General features: G+C 40.8%; 1 protein-coding gene across 1 annotated transcript; it reads left to right on the top strand.

The window, feature by feature from the left end:
- The first annotated feature begins 390 nt into the window (after positions 1-390).
- LOC112576207 (glutamate receptor ionotropic, kainate 2-like) lies at positions 391-16,630 on the top strand. Its single transcript, XM_025258504.1, has 14 exons — positions 391-739; positions 3,421-3,536; positions 3,994-4,143; positions 4,515-4,771; positions 5,673-5,893; positions 6,345-6,548; positions 7,250-7,381; positions 7,865-8,083; positions 8,538-8,638; positions 9,368-9,458; positions 9,636-9,954; positions 10,838-11,055; positions 13,698-13,948; positions 14,874-16,630. The coding sequence occupies exons 4-14, from the start codon at positions 4,516-4,518 to the stop codon at positions 15,346-15,348; spliced, it is 2,487 nt and encodes an 828-aa protein (XP_025114289.1). The 5' UTR covers positions 391-739; positions 3,421-3,536; positions 3,994-4,143; position 4,515; the 3' UTR covers positions 15,349-16,630.
- Positions 16,631-22,071: the final 5,441 nt, after the last annotated feature.

Genomic DNA, 22,071 nt, shown 5'->3' with positions numbered 1-22,071 from the left:
AAGTGTAGGCTTGTTCAGTGCTACAAGTAGACTTCTAGGAAGAGCAAACTAAATTAAATGCCAGCTGAAGTGGATGCACACTTTTTCACTGTCCGGTTGTGTGAACTGACAGGCGATAGTACCTGAAGTCTAACGATGATATCAAAAAAAGTACAAACAATTGCTTTAAGCTGTGTGTCGTGCACACAAGAAGAATGCCTATGGAAAGAGATGTTCTGGCAAGTCGATCAACCTGTCGCTCCTTACTTCTTCAGAGACTCTCCGTTTGTCTAAGCTCCTGTCATCATGAGATCTCTCCTTGCCAACGGAAAGCGTCCTCCATTGCGTGGACGTGACATGCGCAGTGGAGAGCACGCGCTAGGGGCGACAACTCTCGCGACCTGCCATCGATCGAGCAGACGTGAGTCCTGTTGTCAAAAGAATAGGTTCTACGACCAAGGTCTGATTGGAATACAAAACTACGTGGCATGTGTGAGAAGCTTTAAGTGGTTTGTTCTTGAGATTTTCAATCATTCCTCTTCATTGGCGGAAAAATTACTTTTGAGGCTCAAGATGATGACTGGAAAGTGTGCGCCGCACTGAAGAGATCTAAGACGGAGATCGACGGTTCTTTGCTCAAGAATAAAAATTATTGACAGGAAAGTATTGAACACTTGCCGCTCTAAATTCTCTTCTACGAACAGTTTTACCCGGCTACTCTCGAAGCTGAATTTTCAAGAGATTTGAAATCAAAAGCCAGGTAATTCGAATACATTGTTGCTTTCTATGAATGTAATCCATTTTGTTTAAAATAGTTTGATTGATTTAAATGCTTAAGAAAAAAAAAAAAGCACGTATCACACAAAAGTAATACAGCCTACAATAATGTATATGTTACGTGTATAATAGATCTATCCATGTCCACGCATCCCACTCTGTCTCTCTCTCACACTGCCAGACAGACAGACAGACAGACAGACAGGCAGACTGTTCAGACAGACTGCTCAAGCTAACGATATTATATTTAATATTAGTTATACGATGATGTTGGTCTGCTTATTGTAAAGAAATCGGCAAATAAGTTTTATTTTATCCATTAGAATTTACTTCTGTTAATTAGGCATTCGCTAATTAATCCTCCATTCCACTGCTATTACAAATTAACGCATAGTTATGACAGCGTTTTTTCAACTTATCTTCCAATGATTGCGTTAACTGTACGAAAAAGAGACCTTTGATGGTTTATGACTAGTCGCTTCGCATATAAATCCAATTTAATGACTTCATATCCCTACCAGTTATTATTTTCGTATTTTTGTTGCTCTTGTAAATCGCTTTGAGCATTCCTTAATGGCGAGGAAACCCACTATAAAAATCAGATTATTATTACTACATACAAACAGAGGCACAGACTTTTTTCAGAAATAAAACCGGGTATACTGATAATATTTCCTAAGTGGTATTAATAAAACAAGCTATGATAACATGCAGCACTATTTTCAGCGTAAGATGGCTTTTCTGAGACATTTGCAGAAGGCCGGAGATACAATATAACATGTGTACACATGTCATATAAACTTACACAGGCATGCACGAGCATGGACATTCATGCGCCTCTTTAAGAGCAACAAATGGAGTAAGAGCAGGCGTGAGACTTCCAGTGATTCCCCCACTGTTCCTTACCTAACTTCTTGACCGTGAGAAATGGGCGTCTGCAGAATTACCGAAGTTTTCTTGAGTGGCATTGAGACCAGGCTTTTCCTATTGCTCTCCTGCTAGTTTCATGTCGATAGGTCACAGAAAGTCTTAAAGGCCGACCAGAGAGAAACATGAAATTAAGCTAAATATTGGTGATACATGAAGTCAACATATCCCTGTCATTAATCTGCCACAAAATGCGTTGTGCCTTGTAATTTTTTTTGGGTTGTGGGAAGAAGTACACGTACATTGATCTAACTTTAACCTTTTAATTCAATGAAGGTAATGCACTAGAAAAAAGCTTTGAGCAGTGTTATAGAATCCAGCCTTTAGTTGCGTCGTTGCAGGTTGTGATTCTCTTTCGTTCCAAATACGAGCGACCCTCGCATTGTTAAGTAGTTGTCTATACCGTGAAAAGAAATTAACAATTAATTTAACAATTATGATGTAGCAATTAAGCAAAAGTACTCGAAACTTAGTGTATCGCAATCTAAGCAGTGCGTCGTATGTACGCACTGCCTTACCGTGAGTAAACAAGTTGTGCCTCGCGCACAGGTATATGGTCTAAACACAGATGTATTGTTTGTTAATACAAGTGTATTTTTTAATCACAGATTTAGCGTTTCTAAATAGAGAATTATCGTTTGAAACAATATGTGTAAGCATTCCGTGCGAAATATGTAAAAAGCTGAACAGGTGCACTGTGTGTACGGAAATGTGTATCGTTTGTAAACATTGGGCATCATGCATAACAATAGTGTATCAAGCTTTATAATGCACTTATTGAAAGTCGACAACGATGATGACGACGACGACGACGACGACGACGACGACGATGGCACATATAGCTTATTTCCTTGGGACTCCTCAGCATATAAGGCCACTATGTATGTACTTATATATGTACTTAAAACCCGTACCCTGATTACGAACGAAACGTGGAGAAGATAGATTTCCTTAATCATGCACATAAGAGACTGGGGACACCTTTGGGCAAACTGGTTAAGGAAGAAAGGCTTGGTGGGTGTGGCTTGGGTCGCCTCACTGAGGCAAAATGTAATACGTTACAGACCTTTTACAGACAGGTAATTGTGGAGAATATCCACAGCATTAAAAATATGAGGAATGCAATCTGGGCAGGTTTGGGGCATTCATGTCTACAGGCAATGCTAATTTTCTTTCTATAGACTGTAGAGCTCCAATTTAGTCAACCACCTCAAAAAGAATTTTTGAATCTACTCACACCATTAACGAAGTTATAAGCTTTATTAAAATGTTTGTTTTGGTGCTATTTTGGATCGTTTCCATGGCAACCGATAGCGTGACGTGCAGTAAAACCGTTTCCTAAACTTCCATTCAACGGCAGACTAGCTGATAAAAAAATTAACGATATCTTGTGAGATGTAATTTTTTTCGGGACGTGTCGAGCCTTGATTACCACGGCGACAGAATGCAGTCCTGACAGTTCCTTGTCACTGACTCACCCCCTTGCTCAAGGTTCTCAAACCCAAGCGTCCTTCCTCCCGAGTCTTGCCCTCTTGGCTTAAGACTCGGTCTCACTGGAAGCATTGTGCTCTGCAACTAAAAACCTGTGGTAATGATTTTTAAAGTGGTTCAATTTTCGGAATTTCTAGAGACTGTCAAATCTGTTGAGTATTCACGAATGTTGTTTATAAACTATGAGAAATGTTTATGAGCAGGATTTTTTAATAAATTTTCATAAGGAAAGTCTTCTGCTGCCAGATCACGCGTGATGAGCATGAGAGGAAACTGGGTGATCACACAATTAATGACGATTCTTCTCATCGTCTTATTGTCAATGCATCGCCAGTGTGCTGCCACTACAGAGGTCACTGTGTGTACGTGAACCTATTTTCCTTTGTTTGGAATTAATTCTCTTCTAAAAATGTTTGCAAAACATTTTTTCTCGTTGCTTTTGAGAGCGTGTTTATTATTACCTCATCTGTTTTTCCTTTCTCTAGAGCTCGCACAAAGAGTTGGACTTCGCGAGAGTCGTTAAATCTTTTTTTCACAAATTCTTTTTGTCAACACGATTATGTCAAAGCGCATTGATCTTGCTGTTATTCCTATTTTTTTTTATTTTTATTTTAATTTTTCCTGTGTCTTTTGAAATTGCACTCAAATCATGAACATTGAACGTAGCTACACTAAGAACATTCATAAACTGACCCTAGTTCCAGGCTCACAGTGTAACTGTGCTATGTCGTTTCTATCCTGATAATACTTCCCTCGAATATTGTAGAGTAAATATTCACCGCTTATTTACATGTGTGTCTGCTTAATTTTCTATAACAGGCATTTTTGAGGAAGAGGGTTACAGTAGTTACTGGAGAGAACTGGAAGTCATGGAAATGTTAAAGTCTCGGCTAACCCTCCTCGATGTCAACGTTACTCTACTTCGCAGCGTGATACCCGACGTTCAGTTCTTGGGATTCCTGCTAGATGGTATGTGTATACATATATATCTCCTCTTTAAGATTTAGTTTTCCGATATATTGCACTTGATATCATAATCCAGATGCAGTTTTCGATTATGTGTTATCTCCCTATGATAACTCATGAAACAGTAGAACACCCATTTTATTAATTTACCTGTGTATGTGATATATATATATGTATGAATGTGTTGGGTTTTTTTTTCAACGTTCAAAGTGACTTTTTACTCTCTCTCTTTAGATAAAAACATACTTTCAGCCTCAAAAATTCACACAGGATACATTTCTATACTTTTATAAAAGACTTTCATTCTATTGTCACTTCTTGTGTTTGCTTGTGCTTTTATTTCTTTATATATGATTGAGTGCGTTATTTCCTAGCATGCCACCCTTATTCAACTCGTCCTGCGCTGGGTTGGTGACTTTCGCTAGCTGTCACTGGACTCCGTTCCTGGAGAGCTGGGCTGATCTACAAAATATTGTGAGCGTGGTCATCACCAAGACCCAGTGTGCTCTCACGTCGATGAGAAGTCCTAGCACGGCAAGCGAGAAGAAAACTGAACGGAAGTTGTTTCCAGATTTACTAAGATACACTGGCTGGAGTCAAGTGGCCATTTTAATAGAATCGGACACTGTAGGCAAGTGATTGACTAATTGAATTATTGGAAAGATAATATTTTTTTACAGTGAATAATCTCCATCAATCCCATAGATTCAGACCTGAAATCCCCCCTCCCCCATGCACAGAACAAGTTTGAAACAAACAATGAAAAATTATTCAGTCAGAAATGCCCATCAACGCTATATACTGCTTTTAGGCCCTTGGTCACCCAAGGTTTGATGTTAGGATAAACATAAACTGCTTTGATGGACTGGTGCAATCTACACTTTTTTACTCCTAACTTTTACTCTTAACTGTGTGTTAAATGTCTGTATGAGTATGTATGCCTGCCCTTGTGAGCGAAGACAAATTTCTGTCCTGGGTATCCTCGACAGACAATAAAGTCTGTTTTGATTTTGATTTGATTTGATTTGATTTGATAGAACCTACAAAGGAACTGTGACTATGAGTTGTTCAGTTTACTTTCTCCAAACAATACACATCAGACCTACAGAGCTAGTTTTCCACAAGCTTCAGTTGCTTACTCGTACGAGTCTTAGAAAAATGAGACTAAATGAGGATATAAACAAATTTCAAGAATGGATACAAATTTAACATTCTTCACGTCCCTGCGAACTTCGAAATGCACTTCAGAGCAGCCACAGCAGTAAAGTCCACAAAACCCCACTATTTTCATTTACACTGTCTTGAACAAAGAAAAGACAACATATTTCTTAAAATATTTTTCTTGTTCTTCCTTTCAAAAACTGTTTATTTCAAATAGTGACTTTAAGCTGATGAATAAAATACTTATCGTCAAAATACGTACAATATGTTTGCTGAATACCGATCCATTTGGCAATATGTAAACAGCTCTGTAGCTGTTGTTATGGCCTCTCATGCATGCTGCACGGTGGCTACAAAATTCTCTGTTGCAGGTGCGGCATTGGCCTCGAAGCTGGTTCGGCACCTCTCCGACGTCTTCATCGGCTCGCTCATTCTGCGTGTCTTCGACGACCCGACCCTCCCCAACTCCATGGCCACCCTCCCGGCTGCAGCAGAAGCCGTGAGGAAGAGTCTGCAGACTGTGGCGTCATCGCCTTTTTACAACATCTTACTCATGGCCGGCCTCGACACTGTCAGGCTGGTTCTGCAAGAAGTGAGTTCCAAACACGCGTGATCAGGCGTTTTTTTCTTAGCATGCTTTTTTTTTTACCCGTCTTCGTCTTTTCCATCTTTGACGATCGTCAATAGACATGTATTATAGTCACTGAACTGATTTTCCTACAACAACAACAACAACAACAACAACAACAACAGCAGCAGCAGCATTACTACTGTATTCTTTATTTTCTTATAGGTATTACAGTAGTTTGCCTAAATATATTACAAAACTATTTTTAAAAATAACAGCAGCTTGAATTTCTACTATTTGTGTTCTTCACTTAGGTAAAATATTATTTTTAGACAGTGAGACCTCTCATTCATTCCATGTGTTACTGTCGTTGAAACATTGTTTTCAGCTAGACCAAATAAAAATAAAATAAAATAAAATAATAAAGACTTGCTTATGCACACTTACATCTGTACATTTGTTTCCCTGTGTTCAGGCAGAGGTGAAAGGTCTACTATCTAGCAACCATTTCTGGATCATTTTTCTGCCTGACGACGGCTGTATAAGTCCGCTGGAAACATTTGGAGGCAATCAAACCAACATTCTTGTCATCCAGCCATTGTCTGCAGACAGACAGTCACGTGACCCCTGCAGCACGGCATTCGAGACTTGCCCTCGATCTGACACCAGGCAAACGCAGGCATGATAGCATCATACAGTACATTCAACTACGTTTTCTGTGACAAACTTGGATGGCTCTGCCACGTCGCTGACAACGGCACAATGACAAATCATTTTGTGACATACGAGGGTCGTCTTGTTAAGCTGTTCACGTCACAAAGAGACTGACCGACTACGTTTTCCAAGCTACCTTTTTCGATGATCTTAATTCTCGTTTGTTAGTTCGATCAGAATATAAAAAAGAAGAAGTTAAAAATTTGAAGACAAAACGACTATGCGTAGATTTGAATTGGCCAGTGTGAAGCAAATAAATACAAACGTTCGCCAGTCAAATACACAGCAGGGTAACGTCTGTAGATTAAAAATAAAAACCTTTATCGTGACCATGTGGTTATTTTATCGGTCATTGTTTACGATACTTTTCCATGTTTCGTTTTCGTCTTTATACTAGAATGGTTATAAAAAAATGTACACAGGGCCTACAAAAGGTTTAAAGTTGTGTTACAGTCTCATTCATTAAGCTGCACGTGCGTACTATATAGTTCACATGTGAAAGCATTTTTGTTGCCGCCATTAACTGCCCCCATTAGATGATTAAAATCTAGAGATCATATGTGCACAGCATTTATTTTCTTGTAGTTTTCTCAAATTTACTGAATTTAGACAAATATGTTTTACGTGTGAGATGGTTATAATTTATTTTAGTCGCTGGTGCTTCAGATCGAGGAGCTAGCCATCACGCTTGGAATCCAGTCAGTGGTGATGACCATCTTGAATGCCACGGCAGACAACGTGCCTAGCGATTCCACCTGCCACAAGACTTCAAACACTTTTCAGCATCAGTCACCTCAGGTGAGCTTCTCAGATGAAGCAGGAGTAAGATGTTTCCCCGAGACAAAATGAGAAAATGAAGGAATATCATGTTGCTGGTGAACTGTGCTTGTACCCTCTTTTTCTGCTTTTCTCTTTTGTGATGCCTGCCAAGCTCGTATTGGTGGTGTACTGTACTGATGCTCTCTTTTCCTCCTGCTGCCACTTGCTATCGCTGCCAAGGAGGCTTTCAAGTCCGTGGTAGTGGACTGAATTGGCTACCATATTCCTAGTGTTGCTCAGTTCTAGCTTATTTAGGTTTCTGCTATGTTTTTAGTTTAGATTTTAAAACCTGGGTTTTAGAAGGCTTGGTACCTCTTATGTATGGATGTTTTATTTTTATTTATGGAAATATCTATGGCAATACCTGTGTATCAAATGTATATTATATACAATGAAACTGCTTTTTGCTTTTATTGACTTTGCCAGTCTTCTCGCTGTAAGGGAGTCTTTACAATCTTTCAGACAACCAAGACAGTAGTAGTAGAGGATCTTCTCGCAGACATTTTCAGCAGCTTCTCTGACGCAAAATACTCCATCTGCAGCACAGAATCCGAGCATTCCACTCTGGTTTCCGTGGGTTCTTGGTCATCGTATTCTGGACTTCAGACGGCATCCGAACCACTTTTCCGCAACATTTTTCGGGACTTTGGCAACAAAAGCCTTCGAATAGCAACTCGAGAAGTACATTCCAGTCGCATAATTCTTCTAATCGTGGGAATCGTATATGTGTCTGTATGTGTGGATAGGTATATTGATGGACAGAAGAATGCACATTGGATAAGTGATCGGATAGTGGCACTTTTATCTGTGTGTGTGTGTGTGCACTTATTATGTCTGTGTGTGTATATATATATATACATGGCTGGATGGATATGTAAATGTATGTAACGATGTCGCAGTGTGGGTTTGGAAGAATAATAGTGTGTGTAGATGTATGAATGGATATCTGACTTCGTGTATATATGAATGGATGGTCGCAAAATCTTCTTTTATGCGTGCAATAGTGTGTTTGTGCATGTTGTCATGCTGTCATGCCTGTTTCCACCTTTAGACATCTCACATAATTTGTGTAAATTGATAGGAATGTTTTTAGCTTGCAACCTCACCTCTCCCCTCTCGCTTCCTTTCCACTCAGGCTGAGCCGTTTGTACGCAAGCGCAAGGTGAACGGGACTATAATCTTCGAAGGCTTTTGTGTCGACATCATACGAGAGCTTGCCACGGTATTAAAGTTCAGGTTTGTCCTTAACTCCTGAGATTCGTTGCCTGATTGGTTGTCTTTATTTCTTTTATAAATAAATTCTAGAGGATTTGGGCGTTTTGCACAGGAGATGAAACCCCAGTTCAGCTTTTTGTTACCTTGGTAGCGGGCTAAACAAGTCGAAAGACTATAGCTGCTGCTTAGAAAGTGAAGTGGGAGAAGGCTTAAATAAAATGATTGTACGGAACTTGTTGTTCCTGAGTTTTTCTATTGCATGTAAAGAGAAATTTCTTTATACTTTTTAGTTATCTTTGGTGTCGGGCAGTTACGTATTTTGTTTTTTCATCTTATCTCGTCATCATTATCTTTGGAGAACAACGTCAGCATCAGCATCAACAAAAACCAAAAACTGCAGCCAGTGTTTGCGGCTAATGCTGTTCCCACGTCACTTTCTGTGTTAGAGACAATAATATCGTTTGTGACAAATATCTGTGTTGCATAGCCAATCATGATAGCTTGTGATAAGTCAATATGGTCTCAGTTTACACTGGCATCACAAAATACACAAGCACGCAATGAACTCACAAAACTGAGGCTAACAGTAGAAAATAATTTCTTTATTTTTGAGTCGCTTATGCGTTTATTTTTGCATCATTTCACACAGAATTTCACGACTTTGCAAAGGTTTTGGGGAAGTAAAAATGAGCTATAGTTACTTGATGCTGTTAACTCAAAGGACAATGTGTTTCAATTGCCCTCCGTTAGGTGCGAGTTTGTTGAGCCGAAGGATCAAGAGTGGGGTGCACCTGGAAAGAATGGATTGTGGACAGGGGTTATAGGGATGGTACTAAGCGGAGTAAGTATGTGATTACCTTGATGTAAACCACAAGCAGAACAACTGTACGGAAATAGATATAAGGCAAGACAAATTTATGAAAAGAAAAACACTTTAATGCCCAGTAATATACCTTGATCATTTTAACATTATTGAGTTGTTTGTCTTATTCTTCATCCTGCTGTTAATGCTGTTCAGGAAGCCGATATTGGAATTGGTCCTATTTCTATTACATCCACGAGAGAAAGTGTAATAGACTTCACCAAGCCCTTCATGGAGGACGGGCTGGGCATTCTGACCAAGCGCCCGGACTCCAACGCCCAGAGTATGTTCAAAATGTTCACGCCGTTGAAGCCGCTCGTCTGGTGCGCCCTCGTCGCTGCAGTCATCATCGCCAGCCTGAGTCTGTACGTCATCGAGAAGACCAGCCCCTTCTCTTCCAGAAACGTGAATGGTAACACTCAGCTGGGCCTCCTCGGCAGCTTCTGGCTTATCTATGGCTCATATGTAGAGCAAGGTGAGGAGGTTCTCTCTCTCTGTGGCAGAGAATGTGTGTGAGATGGGTAGACAGATGTGTACGAGAAAGAGTGAGAGAATGTGTGAATAAGAGAATGTCTCTGTTTAAAGTGGGTGAGCGAGGTATTGTACATGTAGAAGCGAGTGAGTGTTTGTGAGAGTTAGTGAGAGTGTGTGAGAGCTAAAGTGTTTGTCTAACTTATCTAAGCCAGGGACTGTGTGCATGGTGAGGTTGGGGGGGGGGGACGAGGGAAAGAGTTGTATTTCTGTATGAGTTGTGTGTGTGTGTCTCAACAAAACCGAGATCTTCAACATTTCACTACCCAACAACCTGAACTAAAAGCTCAAAGGCGAGAGTAATCTGTCTTAGCATCAGTTTCATTGGATGTATTTAAGTAAAGTAATTCACACACAGTATTTACTCTCAGTCACTGTATTATTTGGTCAGTTTAGTACATTTATTTTAATTGTATTCTGTTTGTGAACCATCTGCTGTGTGTGCCATTACGCGTGTCAGTATGTTTCATATCGGTCATTATATTTGGATTTCGGTCAGTTTAGTTATTTATTTCCTGTCAGCTTAGTGCATTTTATGTTAGTTCGTATACTTAACTACAGTAGGTGTCTTCGATTTCAGTTGGTGTTTTCAAGTAAGGCAACTCTATTTTATTTTTTTACCTTTACAGTCAGTATCATTCCCTCATTTTTTTCAGTTCAATGCATCCCATTGATGTTTTTAATTTCCATGTATTTAGTTTCAGTGCAACGGAGGTCAGCTAGGTATTTAATTTCGGCTAGCATGTTTTACTTTATTCCAATTAACCCCTTGTATTTTGTTTCGGAACATGTCTCAGCGAGTGCATTTGCTTTAACAATATGTGCAGGTGGAGATCCACACCCTCGCAGTGTCTCAGCCAGGTGTCTCGTGGGGTTTTGGTGGCTTTTCACCATTCTAATGAGTTCCACCTACACTGCCAACCTCGCCGCATTTCTCACCGTCACCATCGAAGGCAGCCCCGTCAACTCCTTGACCGAACTCGCTGAGTCCTCTGACCTCCGGCCTCTGGTCAAGCAGGGCTCTAACCCCTACACCTTGTTTCAGGTCTGTTGTCAGTTTGCATGCTCTTGTGTACTTCAGGTGACACGTGTTGGTTTGTTTGTTTTAGTGGGTTCTGTAATATCGGTAAATGTTTTCATTTAAAACATTGTCGACCCGCGTTCTATTGACCCGCCAAAACGTTGTTTAGTGGATTGCGTTTATTGTTTTTTTTTTCACCCACGCTTTCATCAAGCAGCCGACCCACCGTTCCTAATGAGCAGATTGTTAAACGCAATGATGTGAAGGGGTTCTACATGAACAGTCAGCCATCACACTACCAAAATCTGGCTGTAAGGAGTATCTGTAGGAACAGTGAGCTATTTTGCTGACCAAATCCTGCCAAAAAAAAAAAAAAAAAAAAACTCGCGCAAGCTTTTCTTATTTTTTTCAACTCTCCTTACAATAATTTAGCTCCTTAACCCAACAACAAACGTTTTCATTAAGTTTCTACATTATTATCAGGACGTATCATTAATCAGCGACGTCATAGCTGCTCATTTGCCTTCATTCTTTAGTAGAAACTTTTACCATAACCAGCTTTTTTTGTGTCAGGCAGGCAGTACAACAGATGATTGAGCACCTTGATCATTTAACCATACCCAAGTTCGCTTGCATAGGAGGGAATGTGATGTAAAGTACGTCAAAGTACGTTCGAGCTACGTGACCGTAGGGCAGCAGCTTGATGAGGAAATCGTTCCTTTCCTTGCAGTCTCCTGGAACTAACATGACGAGGCTGGCACGTGCAGCCCTAACGATCAAAGCTTCGTGTTGAGGCGGAAACACGTAGCGAGCATAAAAAAGCAATCCGCGCCATGAAAGCGGAACAGTCGTAGATACCCAGATAGTAGCATGGCTCTCCTGTATCAGGAGACACTATCAGGGGAGTGAAACACGTTCTTTGAAGCAGAGAGGGAGCGAGAGAGAGAGAGAGCTGGGAGGGTAGGGGGGAAATGTCAGGCAAGAAAGTAAGGGAAGAGTAGAAATCCTGTATACTTATCCTTATATCTAAATCCTCACTTTGCGATTGTTTGTGTTTGTACCTATGTATCTATGTGTCTATGTGTGTGTGTGTTTGTGTACTTGTCGAAGTTTTCCATGTTTAGGAGGAAAAGAGAAGAAAGTGGAAGCAGAGGAAAACCCAAACATGTTAGGCAGAATAAAGAAAGTTTGCTTTGACAGATTCAGTTTTGTCTCCAAATCAATTTTATCAGCCTGCAAAAATGTCGATCATCTGGCCCAAAGGTGGTTGAGAGCGAGAAACGTTAGGACTGGAGCTGCTCAGCTGGCTGTTTGCTTTCTCCTCTCCACTGAATGATAAACACTGCAAGCCTCCGGTGCGTTACAACACCGCAACTCAATTTACCTTTAATTAAGAGATTTCACACCAGGGGAAAGAATTCAAAAATACTCATCTGCAATGAAAAGTAGAACAGGTGAATGTCATCTCCTGTCATTTTCGTTACTTATGTAAAGTGCTCGAGTTTTATCCGATGTTTTCCTTGTCCTGTTATCTTATCCATGGCATGTAATGTAATTCATTGAGAATAAGAAGAAAACGACAGCTCTTCACTTGCACATAAATTATTGAATGGCATTGAAAACGAGAGGTAAAACAAGGATATGGATAGAAGATGCAAGGATAGACACGAACTACGGATACAACGACTGAAAGACACACACACTCTCAATTGAACAAGGTAAACGCTGCTTGAAAGCAAATATCGTTTATAAAGTGTTCGCAACCATCTTTTAAATTCGATTCGCACACTTTTGTATGATACTTTCACATGAAAACACCAGATATCACTTTTCCCTTATGAACGCAGAAAACGAGTTTTCTCTTAAATCGCTTATTAAACAAACAACGTGTGATTTTTATCGAAATTTCCAATATCCATGGCTCAATTTTTAATTTACAGGACTACGATAGAAAGATCAACGCGTCATCGCTAACGACCCGAGTAAAGCCGTTACAGTTGGCTGATTTTTGTGAAGAATTGGACGACGACATTGTAAATCATTTGCTCCACAAGACTGCACTTCATCTGAAGTTGCCATGATTTTAAGACATTGTAGTTGCGGTCTAATGAAATAATATGCGGGGCTTTCTCAGTCTTCTCGTGTGTTATGTCTTCCAGCCTTTCTTTTAAAAAAATCGAGAAAAATGTAACTTCTCTTGACACATTTTTGTTCTGATATTTACAATCCATAACACATTATCATCTGCAGATTTTCATAGTACTTATTTCAAAAAGGCACCGGGGCCTGGTGACTGGTGCATTCAACTTCAGAGTAGAGCGTTGCTTGCCTCAGACTCTTTTGGGCCTGCGCATGTTACATGCGCACGTAGCATACGGGTACTTGATATATCAAAGAAAGTTCAAGGCAGCGGGCGGAGATGGGTTCCGCATGCCGCACTCTCGACACGGTGAACCTCGTCAGTTTACTACCACTACCCTTTACCTTTACCTAGGCCGTTTTCTTTACCTTTACCCTAGCTCCTTTCAAACTTTATGAGTCACTGAATAAGGTGGCTTCAGATTTTGCAGCAGACTGATAATCACCATGACTACTCGGTTGGGGACTTTTTTGTGTAATTTAACAGCTTGCGATTGTAAACAAGAGAAAATAACCTTTCATTTCAGAATGCTGACAACCCTGTGTATAGAGAGGTATGGTACAAGATGAGCAACATGCCAGTGGTGAAGAGCAACCTGGAGGCAGAGAGGTATGTGCTGCACCAGCACTATGCCTTCATCACAGACGCCAGTCAACTGGAGTACATCATGCTCGAGAACTGCAGCTCGTATGCCCTCGCCAAGGAGATCTTCAACACCGGAGGTTTCGGATTTGTCCTGCCTGAAAAGGCCCCGTATCTAGACGTAGTTAATTATAAGTGAGTAATTGTCTCCTTGCGTCGTAAACACTGTCATGAAAGTCATTGTCGTCATCCTGAACTAGACAGACTGGCAGCCAGAGACATACTGACTAGCAGACCTACGGACAGGGATGCACAAACAAAAAAGCATGCAGCTGGAAGAGCAAACTAAGAAAAAGAGAAAGTGAACAGCGTGAGCCTAGGTTCCTGACGCATGACCATATCCAGACGATTTTGTTTCACGATACTTTGCTTTAGTAAGCGTGGGCACGCACTGCTCGTCCGTTCACTGTCTTTCCTTTTTTATTCGACCGGTTACTAAAGTTTACTCGCTTACTCACCGTCTGTACTTGCCTGCTTACTTCTCGGTGATTGCCACAAATACCTTGTAAGATTCGTGTTACCAAGAGCTCTGTACTGAGAATATAATCAATTTCCTATCTTACGCAAAAGACGTAATGTGCAGAAAACAATGGGTTGTAAGAACATCGCCAAAGATTAGAGTCTAACAGCATGAAAAAACAACTCCCATTAATGTCAGCGAGTAATTACCATCTGTAGAGATCCATTACGTGAGAGAGCCATTTATTGTGATCTTTGATAAATATTATCTTGTGACACTTGACAAACATTATCTTTTGACTGTTCAATACTTCCTTGGCTGATCCTTACATGATGGCAGGTCCTACACATTTGTATTTAGTGCAAATAGAGTCAAATAGAGACTAGCCCCTCGCACTACTCTGCGCATCCTGAACCTGGTTATTCTAAGAAGATGAACAATGACTGAAGGAGTGCGTTGAGGTCTTTTTCCCGTTGAAAACCATTTTCAGTTTACTTGTCGGTACGGCCGGTGTAACCTCGCCTTTAGCTTAAACGGAGTTTATCTTAACATAAGCAAGACTTTTTCGCTTCATTTTCCTTTACCTTTTGGTTTCCACAGTATCATGAAGATGCAGGAAGCTGGGTTGATTGACAAGTGGAAGCAGATATGGTGGTCTAGCGCTGATTCTTGTGACACCAACAGCCGAACTAGTGATGCCAAGGAGCTTGACCTTCAGTCGCTGTCCGGAATCTTCTGCATTTTCCTGGGCGTCGCTCTGGTGGCCGTCCTGATCAAAGTGCTGGAAATTGCTTTCGCCAAGCCTAAGTTTTCACTGCTTTGGAACCATATGAAGTTTATGATCTTTAAGCCGTCGCCAGAAGACACCAGGAGCACTACCGCACGAGGAAGGAAAAGCTGGGTGGAGCCAGAGATTGGGCGAAAACTTAGCGACACCATTGACAAATGTGACAGCGCGGAAACCGAGACTAGACCAGCTCACGAAAACGGCAGACACATGAAACTGAACAAAGTTGGCGACACAAAAGCAGCCAAGGGTCATGTAAACAACTGTCTTCATGTGGAACTGATATGAATGTTGCCATGGTGACAGTAGAGGTCCAATGACAAAACAAAAATATTGCTTTAAGACAAGAAACTAGCTTATTTTTGTGCCAAAATTTGTAACTAACGCCAAATAAATTTGCCTGCTCTTGTTACAACGCAAATCTATTAATGTGGCTTTAATGCGGTTATTTTAGCCTTCCGTGTTCATAAAATAAATGTCATTTTCGCATACATGCATGGTTTTGAGCTCCTTGGTCGGGAATCACAGCAACGTCCTCAGGCACGTGTTCTTTAATGCCTGGATTATCCTCTATATCGGCAAGCAGAGTCTACTCAAATCCGTACAGCAGGAGGGAGGCCACGAAGGACTTGTACGGGGTGTATGGGGTAACAAAACTCTCGCTGTTACGTTGTCAAAGGCTTCCAGCCTGGCCTGGTCATTGCTGGTTGCTGTTGGGACCCTGATACGGATGTCTGCTTGCAGTTGTCGTCTTTAGAAGGGGAGTCCCCCAAGTACTATCAGCTGTTCCCCTCCAAAAGTTGTGCTCCTTTTATGTAGACCTTTGCGTTGCCGTTGGCGTTTGTGTTAGTCATGACTTTGCACTTGTCAATGCTGCTGTCCGTACCATGTGCATTCTATTTGTCAATCTGCTAGGAAGGTTTTGCAAGAGATTTTTGACGGACGTCAGTCAGTCAGTCGTCCCATGACCAGCACCTGTCGTTGGGAGATCACATGGATAGACGCGGCAGCTGACAGGGCCCGCCACACTTATCTATTGTAGGTGATAGTCAGCAGGTCCTGTACAGGATGAACTGTTCTTCTAGCAACTTCTCTGCGGGGGTTTTGATGGGGTTTTGTATGATCTTCAGCACGACCTTGCTTGGGTTGCTGATAAAGTTTATGGTTCTGTAGTTCTGGCACTGTTGTTTCCTTTTTTTTTTTTTTTTGGGGGGGGGAGGGGTATGTTTCATTCCTTTCTTGATGGCACAGTTGACTTCTTTAATCTTGTAATTGCTTCGGTTTTCGTGTCTATCTTCAAGGCCCTCCTTTAATCACAGAGATCTAGAATGTCATCTGTGACCCATGGATGTTTCTTATTCCTATGTTGCTCTAGAACTTTCTGGGCTGTTGACATTACCACCTCTTTGATGTTTCCCGCGAGGGTGTTAGGTTAGACTGTACTTCATGTATCACTTTTCGACAAGAAGATTGACATGTAAATAATGTCTGTGTCCTACTGTTTGCTGTGCTTCAATGCTCATTACTTAATTTTTCATCATGCTTAAAAGATAGCAATAAAAATTTACCTTAGCAATGTTTGGCTATTGCTTTAGGTGAGCTGTGTGAGATATTTAATGTGTGCAATCTCGTGACGCCATTTTGTAGTTTAAGGTTTGCTAAAATTATTATGTGTTTGCTTCTTGGCATAAAAATTTACCAAAGATTTCTTCAAGAAGCTATACATACCTTAAATTCAATTACAACAATGTAGGTTAGGAACATCCACATTTAAATGGGAAAATACAGAATAGGTTTAGCGCATATATTCATGGAGGTAACAACTATTGCAAAAAGATAATCAATCTCTGTCTCTTGAGGAAACCTTGCTTCAAAATTGCAAAGTCGTGTGCCATGGAGACCTAATGTTGTGTGTGCTATTCTGCTGATTTTCAGATGAAGGCGATAAAGATTTTTGAGAAAGGTTGCAGGAACTGTACCTGTGCTAGAAAAGTCGATGGATAATAGTTGTTATAAAAGCAAACTGAATATAAGAATTTTTGTCTTTTTTCTTTCTTTTTTAATTTCACTCACTGTCTTTCTTTCTGTTTCTTGCTAGATTAACAGGAAGTAATCAAATTTCCTTTGTGGTTATTATGCTTATCATATTATGGCTCCACAAGATTGTACCACGTCACCACTTTGAAAGCAATAGATTAATAGATTATAATCGACATAAGGAAAAGACAAAATAAAAAAAAAATTAAGTCACATACACCCGAAAGATTTTTCTTTCTTTCTTTCTTTTATACAGTAATTTCAGACATTATGTCCTGAAATGTTAAGGGCATTTTTTTAAACGGTTTTCCTGTTCCTAATCCATGTGTGTATTAGAAGAGCGAGATCAATCCGAATACATGGTCGGGTGTTGTTCATTAATAATAATCTTTCGCAAACAGCCGCTAATTTGTGAACACGGATGATTGCTCATGCGACTCGTCCACGTAATGCTAGCAAGAACAAAGTGGATTTGCCTTGTCAGGCTCGTTTCCTTGGCTCATTTCATTGTCTTGATTCTTTCGCTTTTTGTTTGCACGTCCGAGGGCGCACGCGAGTATTAAGTGATGGAAAAGTCTTTCTCTGCCCTCGCTGTAGTAAATATGTGCTTGGTTCATCCGTAGCCTTAAAATCTCAACATTTTTGGTTTGTTTTTGTTTTACTTTGTTTAGTTTTGATTCGTGAGTAAAAAGCAGCCCTTAGATTGTGGGGGAAATGTAGTGGTTGCGTGTCTGTGATGATGGAATCAAACATCATTTCACTTCGATAATCAGACTTGAAAAAAAAACTTTATTCTGTTTTTTACAAACGTGTTCTTAGTTTCTGTCCAGACAGTTTTGTCCATTTTATAGTTTTTGTCAATGCGTTTACTCGGTGCAGGTCCTCGTTGCCCTTAATGGAGTCTTAGCCATGGATTTAGCTACTTCGGTCCGTTGGACAATATGCCGACCTTTCGTCAACTCGAAGCACGATGAAAGGACGGCAGCTTTCAATAACAATTTTCTATTATAATCCTGCAACTCTCTTCTCTGAATTTCTTACTCTGAAAAACTATTTTCCCCTTATGGTAGAGAGCGTTTCTTCTCTGTTTCATTTTTATTTATTTTGTTACTTATGGTGTTGAATAAATTTGTTCGTTCGTTCATCCTTTTGTCTTTCTGTTCCAATATTAACTTTATCTGTTACCTGTATTAGTCACTTAAATTACATTCTTTATCTTTATGCTCTACGTGTATATCCAACAAAACATCATCTACATCTTCTTTAACACTCGATCACGACCAGCTTCATCACTGATGTGGGTGCAGACAGTCACTGAAACCTGTATTGTCATAAATGTTCTCAGGCTGGTGTGTAAGTGGCCATCCGGGTGTTTCACATCGTTTGTTTGTGTCTGGGAGTTCGCGTGCACCTGCCTGACTATGTGTGTTGTTAAGAGAAAGAGAGATTGTGTGTGTGTGCATGCGTACGTACGTGCTTGAGTGCAGTTACAACCAAGGAAGCAGCCGGAACTGTAAGCACCTGAGGGATCAGACCAAGAACAAATAGACAGCAGTTTCCGGTTCATTAAACATCGCCCCGAGGCGTCTGTGTTCCCTGCTCTCACATCATTAGTCTTCTCTTTGCTAAAATTAATTGCCAGTCTCACGTGCTCAAGGAGCTGTCTTGGCACCTCGGCCACAAATACACTTGTGAAATGATCTCTGGAGTATATTTACATTTCCCCTTACTCTCCACCTATTTACTTTCCTTTTGTGTATTTATTTATTAGCTCTACTTTTCCGCTGGCCTGCTTACATACGCACACACTTTCTCTCACAATCCCACCCACACGCACGCACGCACGCACGCAATGTTAGAACCTACATGAATGCCTTATAACTATAATGGCTGTGGAACATAAAGAAAACCAATCATAATTGGAAAAAGATTATTATGTCCTCACATAAAATTCTAAATTACTTAGACAAACTTGGCTCAGTAATTGGCTCTTTTGTAAATGTTAATAGTTTCTAGACGGACGTTCATAAAATGTACAAGATATTTGGATAAAGTGTTGTGCTTAAAAAAATTGAAGATATTTTATCAGAGCCTATCTTTTGTAACAACAAAATGAAGATTGGGAATAAACCATTTTTATATAGAAGTTGGGTAGACAAAGGGATATATTTCATTAAGCACTTACTGGATGAAAGAGGACATTTTCTATCATGTCAAGATGTTAAAAGGATTATGATGAAAACATTAATTTTGTCTCTCTGAATGGTTGCATTAATGCCATAAAGGAAGACATACATTCAAACAGAGAGAATGTAACTCAACCACCATCGCTTACACATGACACAAATATAACTTTTAGTGTAATTTAATCTATGCAGAGAGGTGCAAAACTGTATTACAATAAAATGGTAACCAATATACATGTACCTAGCTGCTGTCCAAAATGGGATAAAAGACTAAATAGAAATGTTGATTGGCGCATTATCTTCAGAAAAGTACCCAAGATATTATCTTTATGCTTGCTAAATCATACATTTACTCCTGCAGAATTTTAAAAAAATACACCCGAACTGCAACCATTCATTCGGATACTGCAGCTTAGTTATAAACTTGAAATTTAAGCCTGTAATATGTTTAATGTGTTAATGGAAAATAATTTTTTTAAAGTATGCACATACACACTTACACACAGGCTTTCACAAATATATTTAAGTTTGAATTAGACCACTTGAGGCCTTTTCAACACGACCGACCACGACTACTCTTTTGTCATTGTCTGGCAGATAGTAACCTCTGTCTAGATCAGGGGTCTCAAACTCGCGGCCCGCGGGCCAACTGCGGCCCGCGGAACAAAAGTTTGCGGCCCCCACCTCAATATCAAAGTTTCATGTTAGTGCGGCCCGAGTTTGATACTGTTACAGTATATCTTCTCCTCTCTCGCTCCTTAGTCTGCAACTTCCAGTTTCTGTCAACTGTCCTCTGGATGGTCCGGGCGGGTGGCCATAAATCTTGACCTGTGACACGTGGACTGCTGACTTCAAGCGGACGGCCGTGGGAAAAGTTGGGTGTCTACCAGTTTCCCTGAATCGGTCAACTTCAAAGGGAGGACTGGAGACACGCCACGTGGAGGGAGAAACATCTTGGCTTCTGCGTGAGAAAAATCCTCACTTTTCAAACTGCGCGCTGGCGAAAGGAGGTCCGTCTCGAGGAAACGTAAAGTTGTATGTGGTGAAGATACGCCGTTTGTGTTGGTGGTTCAAAATGGTGAAGTGTGAATTGCCAAAGAACTGTGAGTGACTATTGGAGTATGTGTGTTGTATGTAATGAGGTGTGCGGAACGAAAGTCAGTTTAAGTTTGTCATTGCCAACAGTGAGCCAGCAAAAACCTTTACGCACAGCCCCAAACATGTCTTTTTCAAAGCCTGCAGTTAAGAGAAAGGTTGGTGATGAGCACAGACAATTTCAGGAAAAGTGGGAAGAGCAATATTTCTTTGTTGAGCACAGAGGCAGCCCAACGTGTCTTATTTGCACAGAGAAAGTTGCAGTGCACAAGGAATACACTTTGAAACATCATTACACAACTAGACATGCTGAGGAGTATGCAAAATACCAGGGAGATGAGAGAGTCGACCGGGTTGCTAATCAAACATATCTACTGAGGCAACAAAATTTCTTTAAGAAAGCAGCCAAAGAGAATGACGCAGCAGTCTAAGCTAGCTACGTGGTTAGTGAGATGATTGCTAAAGCAGGAAAGCCATTCAAAGAAGGTGAATTTTTAAAAATGTGCATATTACAGGCTGCAAGTATTGTCTGTCAAGAAAGGAATGGTCAGTTTAGCAACATCAGCCTTTCTGCCAACACCGTAGCAGAGCGCATTTCTGACCTGTCAAATGACATTTATGATCAACTGTGTGAGAAAGCAAAATGTTTCAGTGTATACTCAGTTGCTCTTGATGAGACCACAGACATCACCGACACTGCCCAACTCGCAGTCTTTGTCCGCGGTGTTGATGACACTTTTGAAGTCATAGAGGAGTTGCTCACAGTGATTCCAATGCATGGCCAGACCACCGCTCAGGAGATATTTCACCAGCTGTGTGATGCCATTGAGAATGCCGGTTTGCCTTGGAGGAGGTTTGTTGGAATAACAACTGATGGAGCGCCATCAATGACAGGGAGGAAAAATGGACTGGTGGCACTTGTTCAAAAAAAACTGGAAGAGGAAGGTGTGGAGGAGGCCATTGCTCTGCACTGCATTATTCATCAGCAGGCCCTTTGCAGCAAATGCCTGAAGTTTGACAATGTGATGTCTTTCGTTGTGAAATGTATCAACCAAATCAGATCCAGGGGCTTAAAGCACAGAAGGTTTCGGGCTTTTTTAGAGGAAATGGAGTCAGAATATGGGGATGTGCTCTACTTCACCGAGGTACGTTGGCTCAGCAGGGGAAACATATTGAAGAGATTTTTTGAGTTGAGAGCCGAAGTGAAAGCCTTCATGGAGAAAGATGGGGTTGCTGTTCCTGAGCTTAGTGATCCAAAATGGCTCATGGACTTAGCTTTTTTGGTTGATATGACACATGAACTTAACGTACTGAACAAGAAGCTACAAGGTCAGGGACAACTTGTCAGTGCTGTCTATGACAACGTGAGAGCATTCTCTACAAAACTTATGTTATGGAAAGCCCAGCTTTCTCAGACAGACCTTTGCCATTTCCCAGCATGCAAGGCACTCATGGATGCAGGCACACCGTTCAGTGGTGAAGAGTATGTGGATGTCATTTTGAAGCTACAGGAGGAATTCGATCACAGATTTGCAGACTTCAAGACGCACAGAACCACATTTCAAATTTTTGCGGACCCCTTCTCCTTTGATGTGCAAGATGCTCCTCCTGTGCTTCAAATGGAGCTCATTGACCTGCAGTGCAACTCTGAACTCAAAGCCAAGTTCAGGGAGGTGAGTGGAAAAGCAGACAA

This window comes from Pomacea canaliculata, linkage group LG1 (genome assembly GCF_003073045.1).
Source record: "Pomacea canaliculata isolate SZHN2017 linkage group LG1, ASM307304v1, whole genome shotgun sequence".
NCBI lineage: Eukaryota > Metazoa > Mollusca > Gastropoda > Architaenioglossa > Ampullariidae > Pomacea > Pomacea canaliculata.
This window is presented reverse-complemented; position numbering and strand designations above follow the sequence as displayed.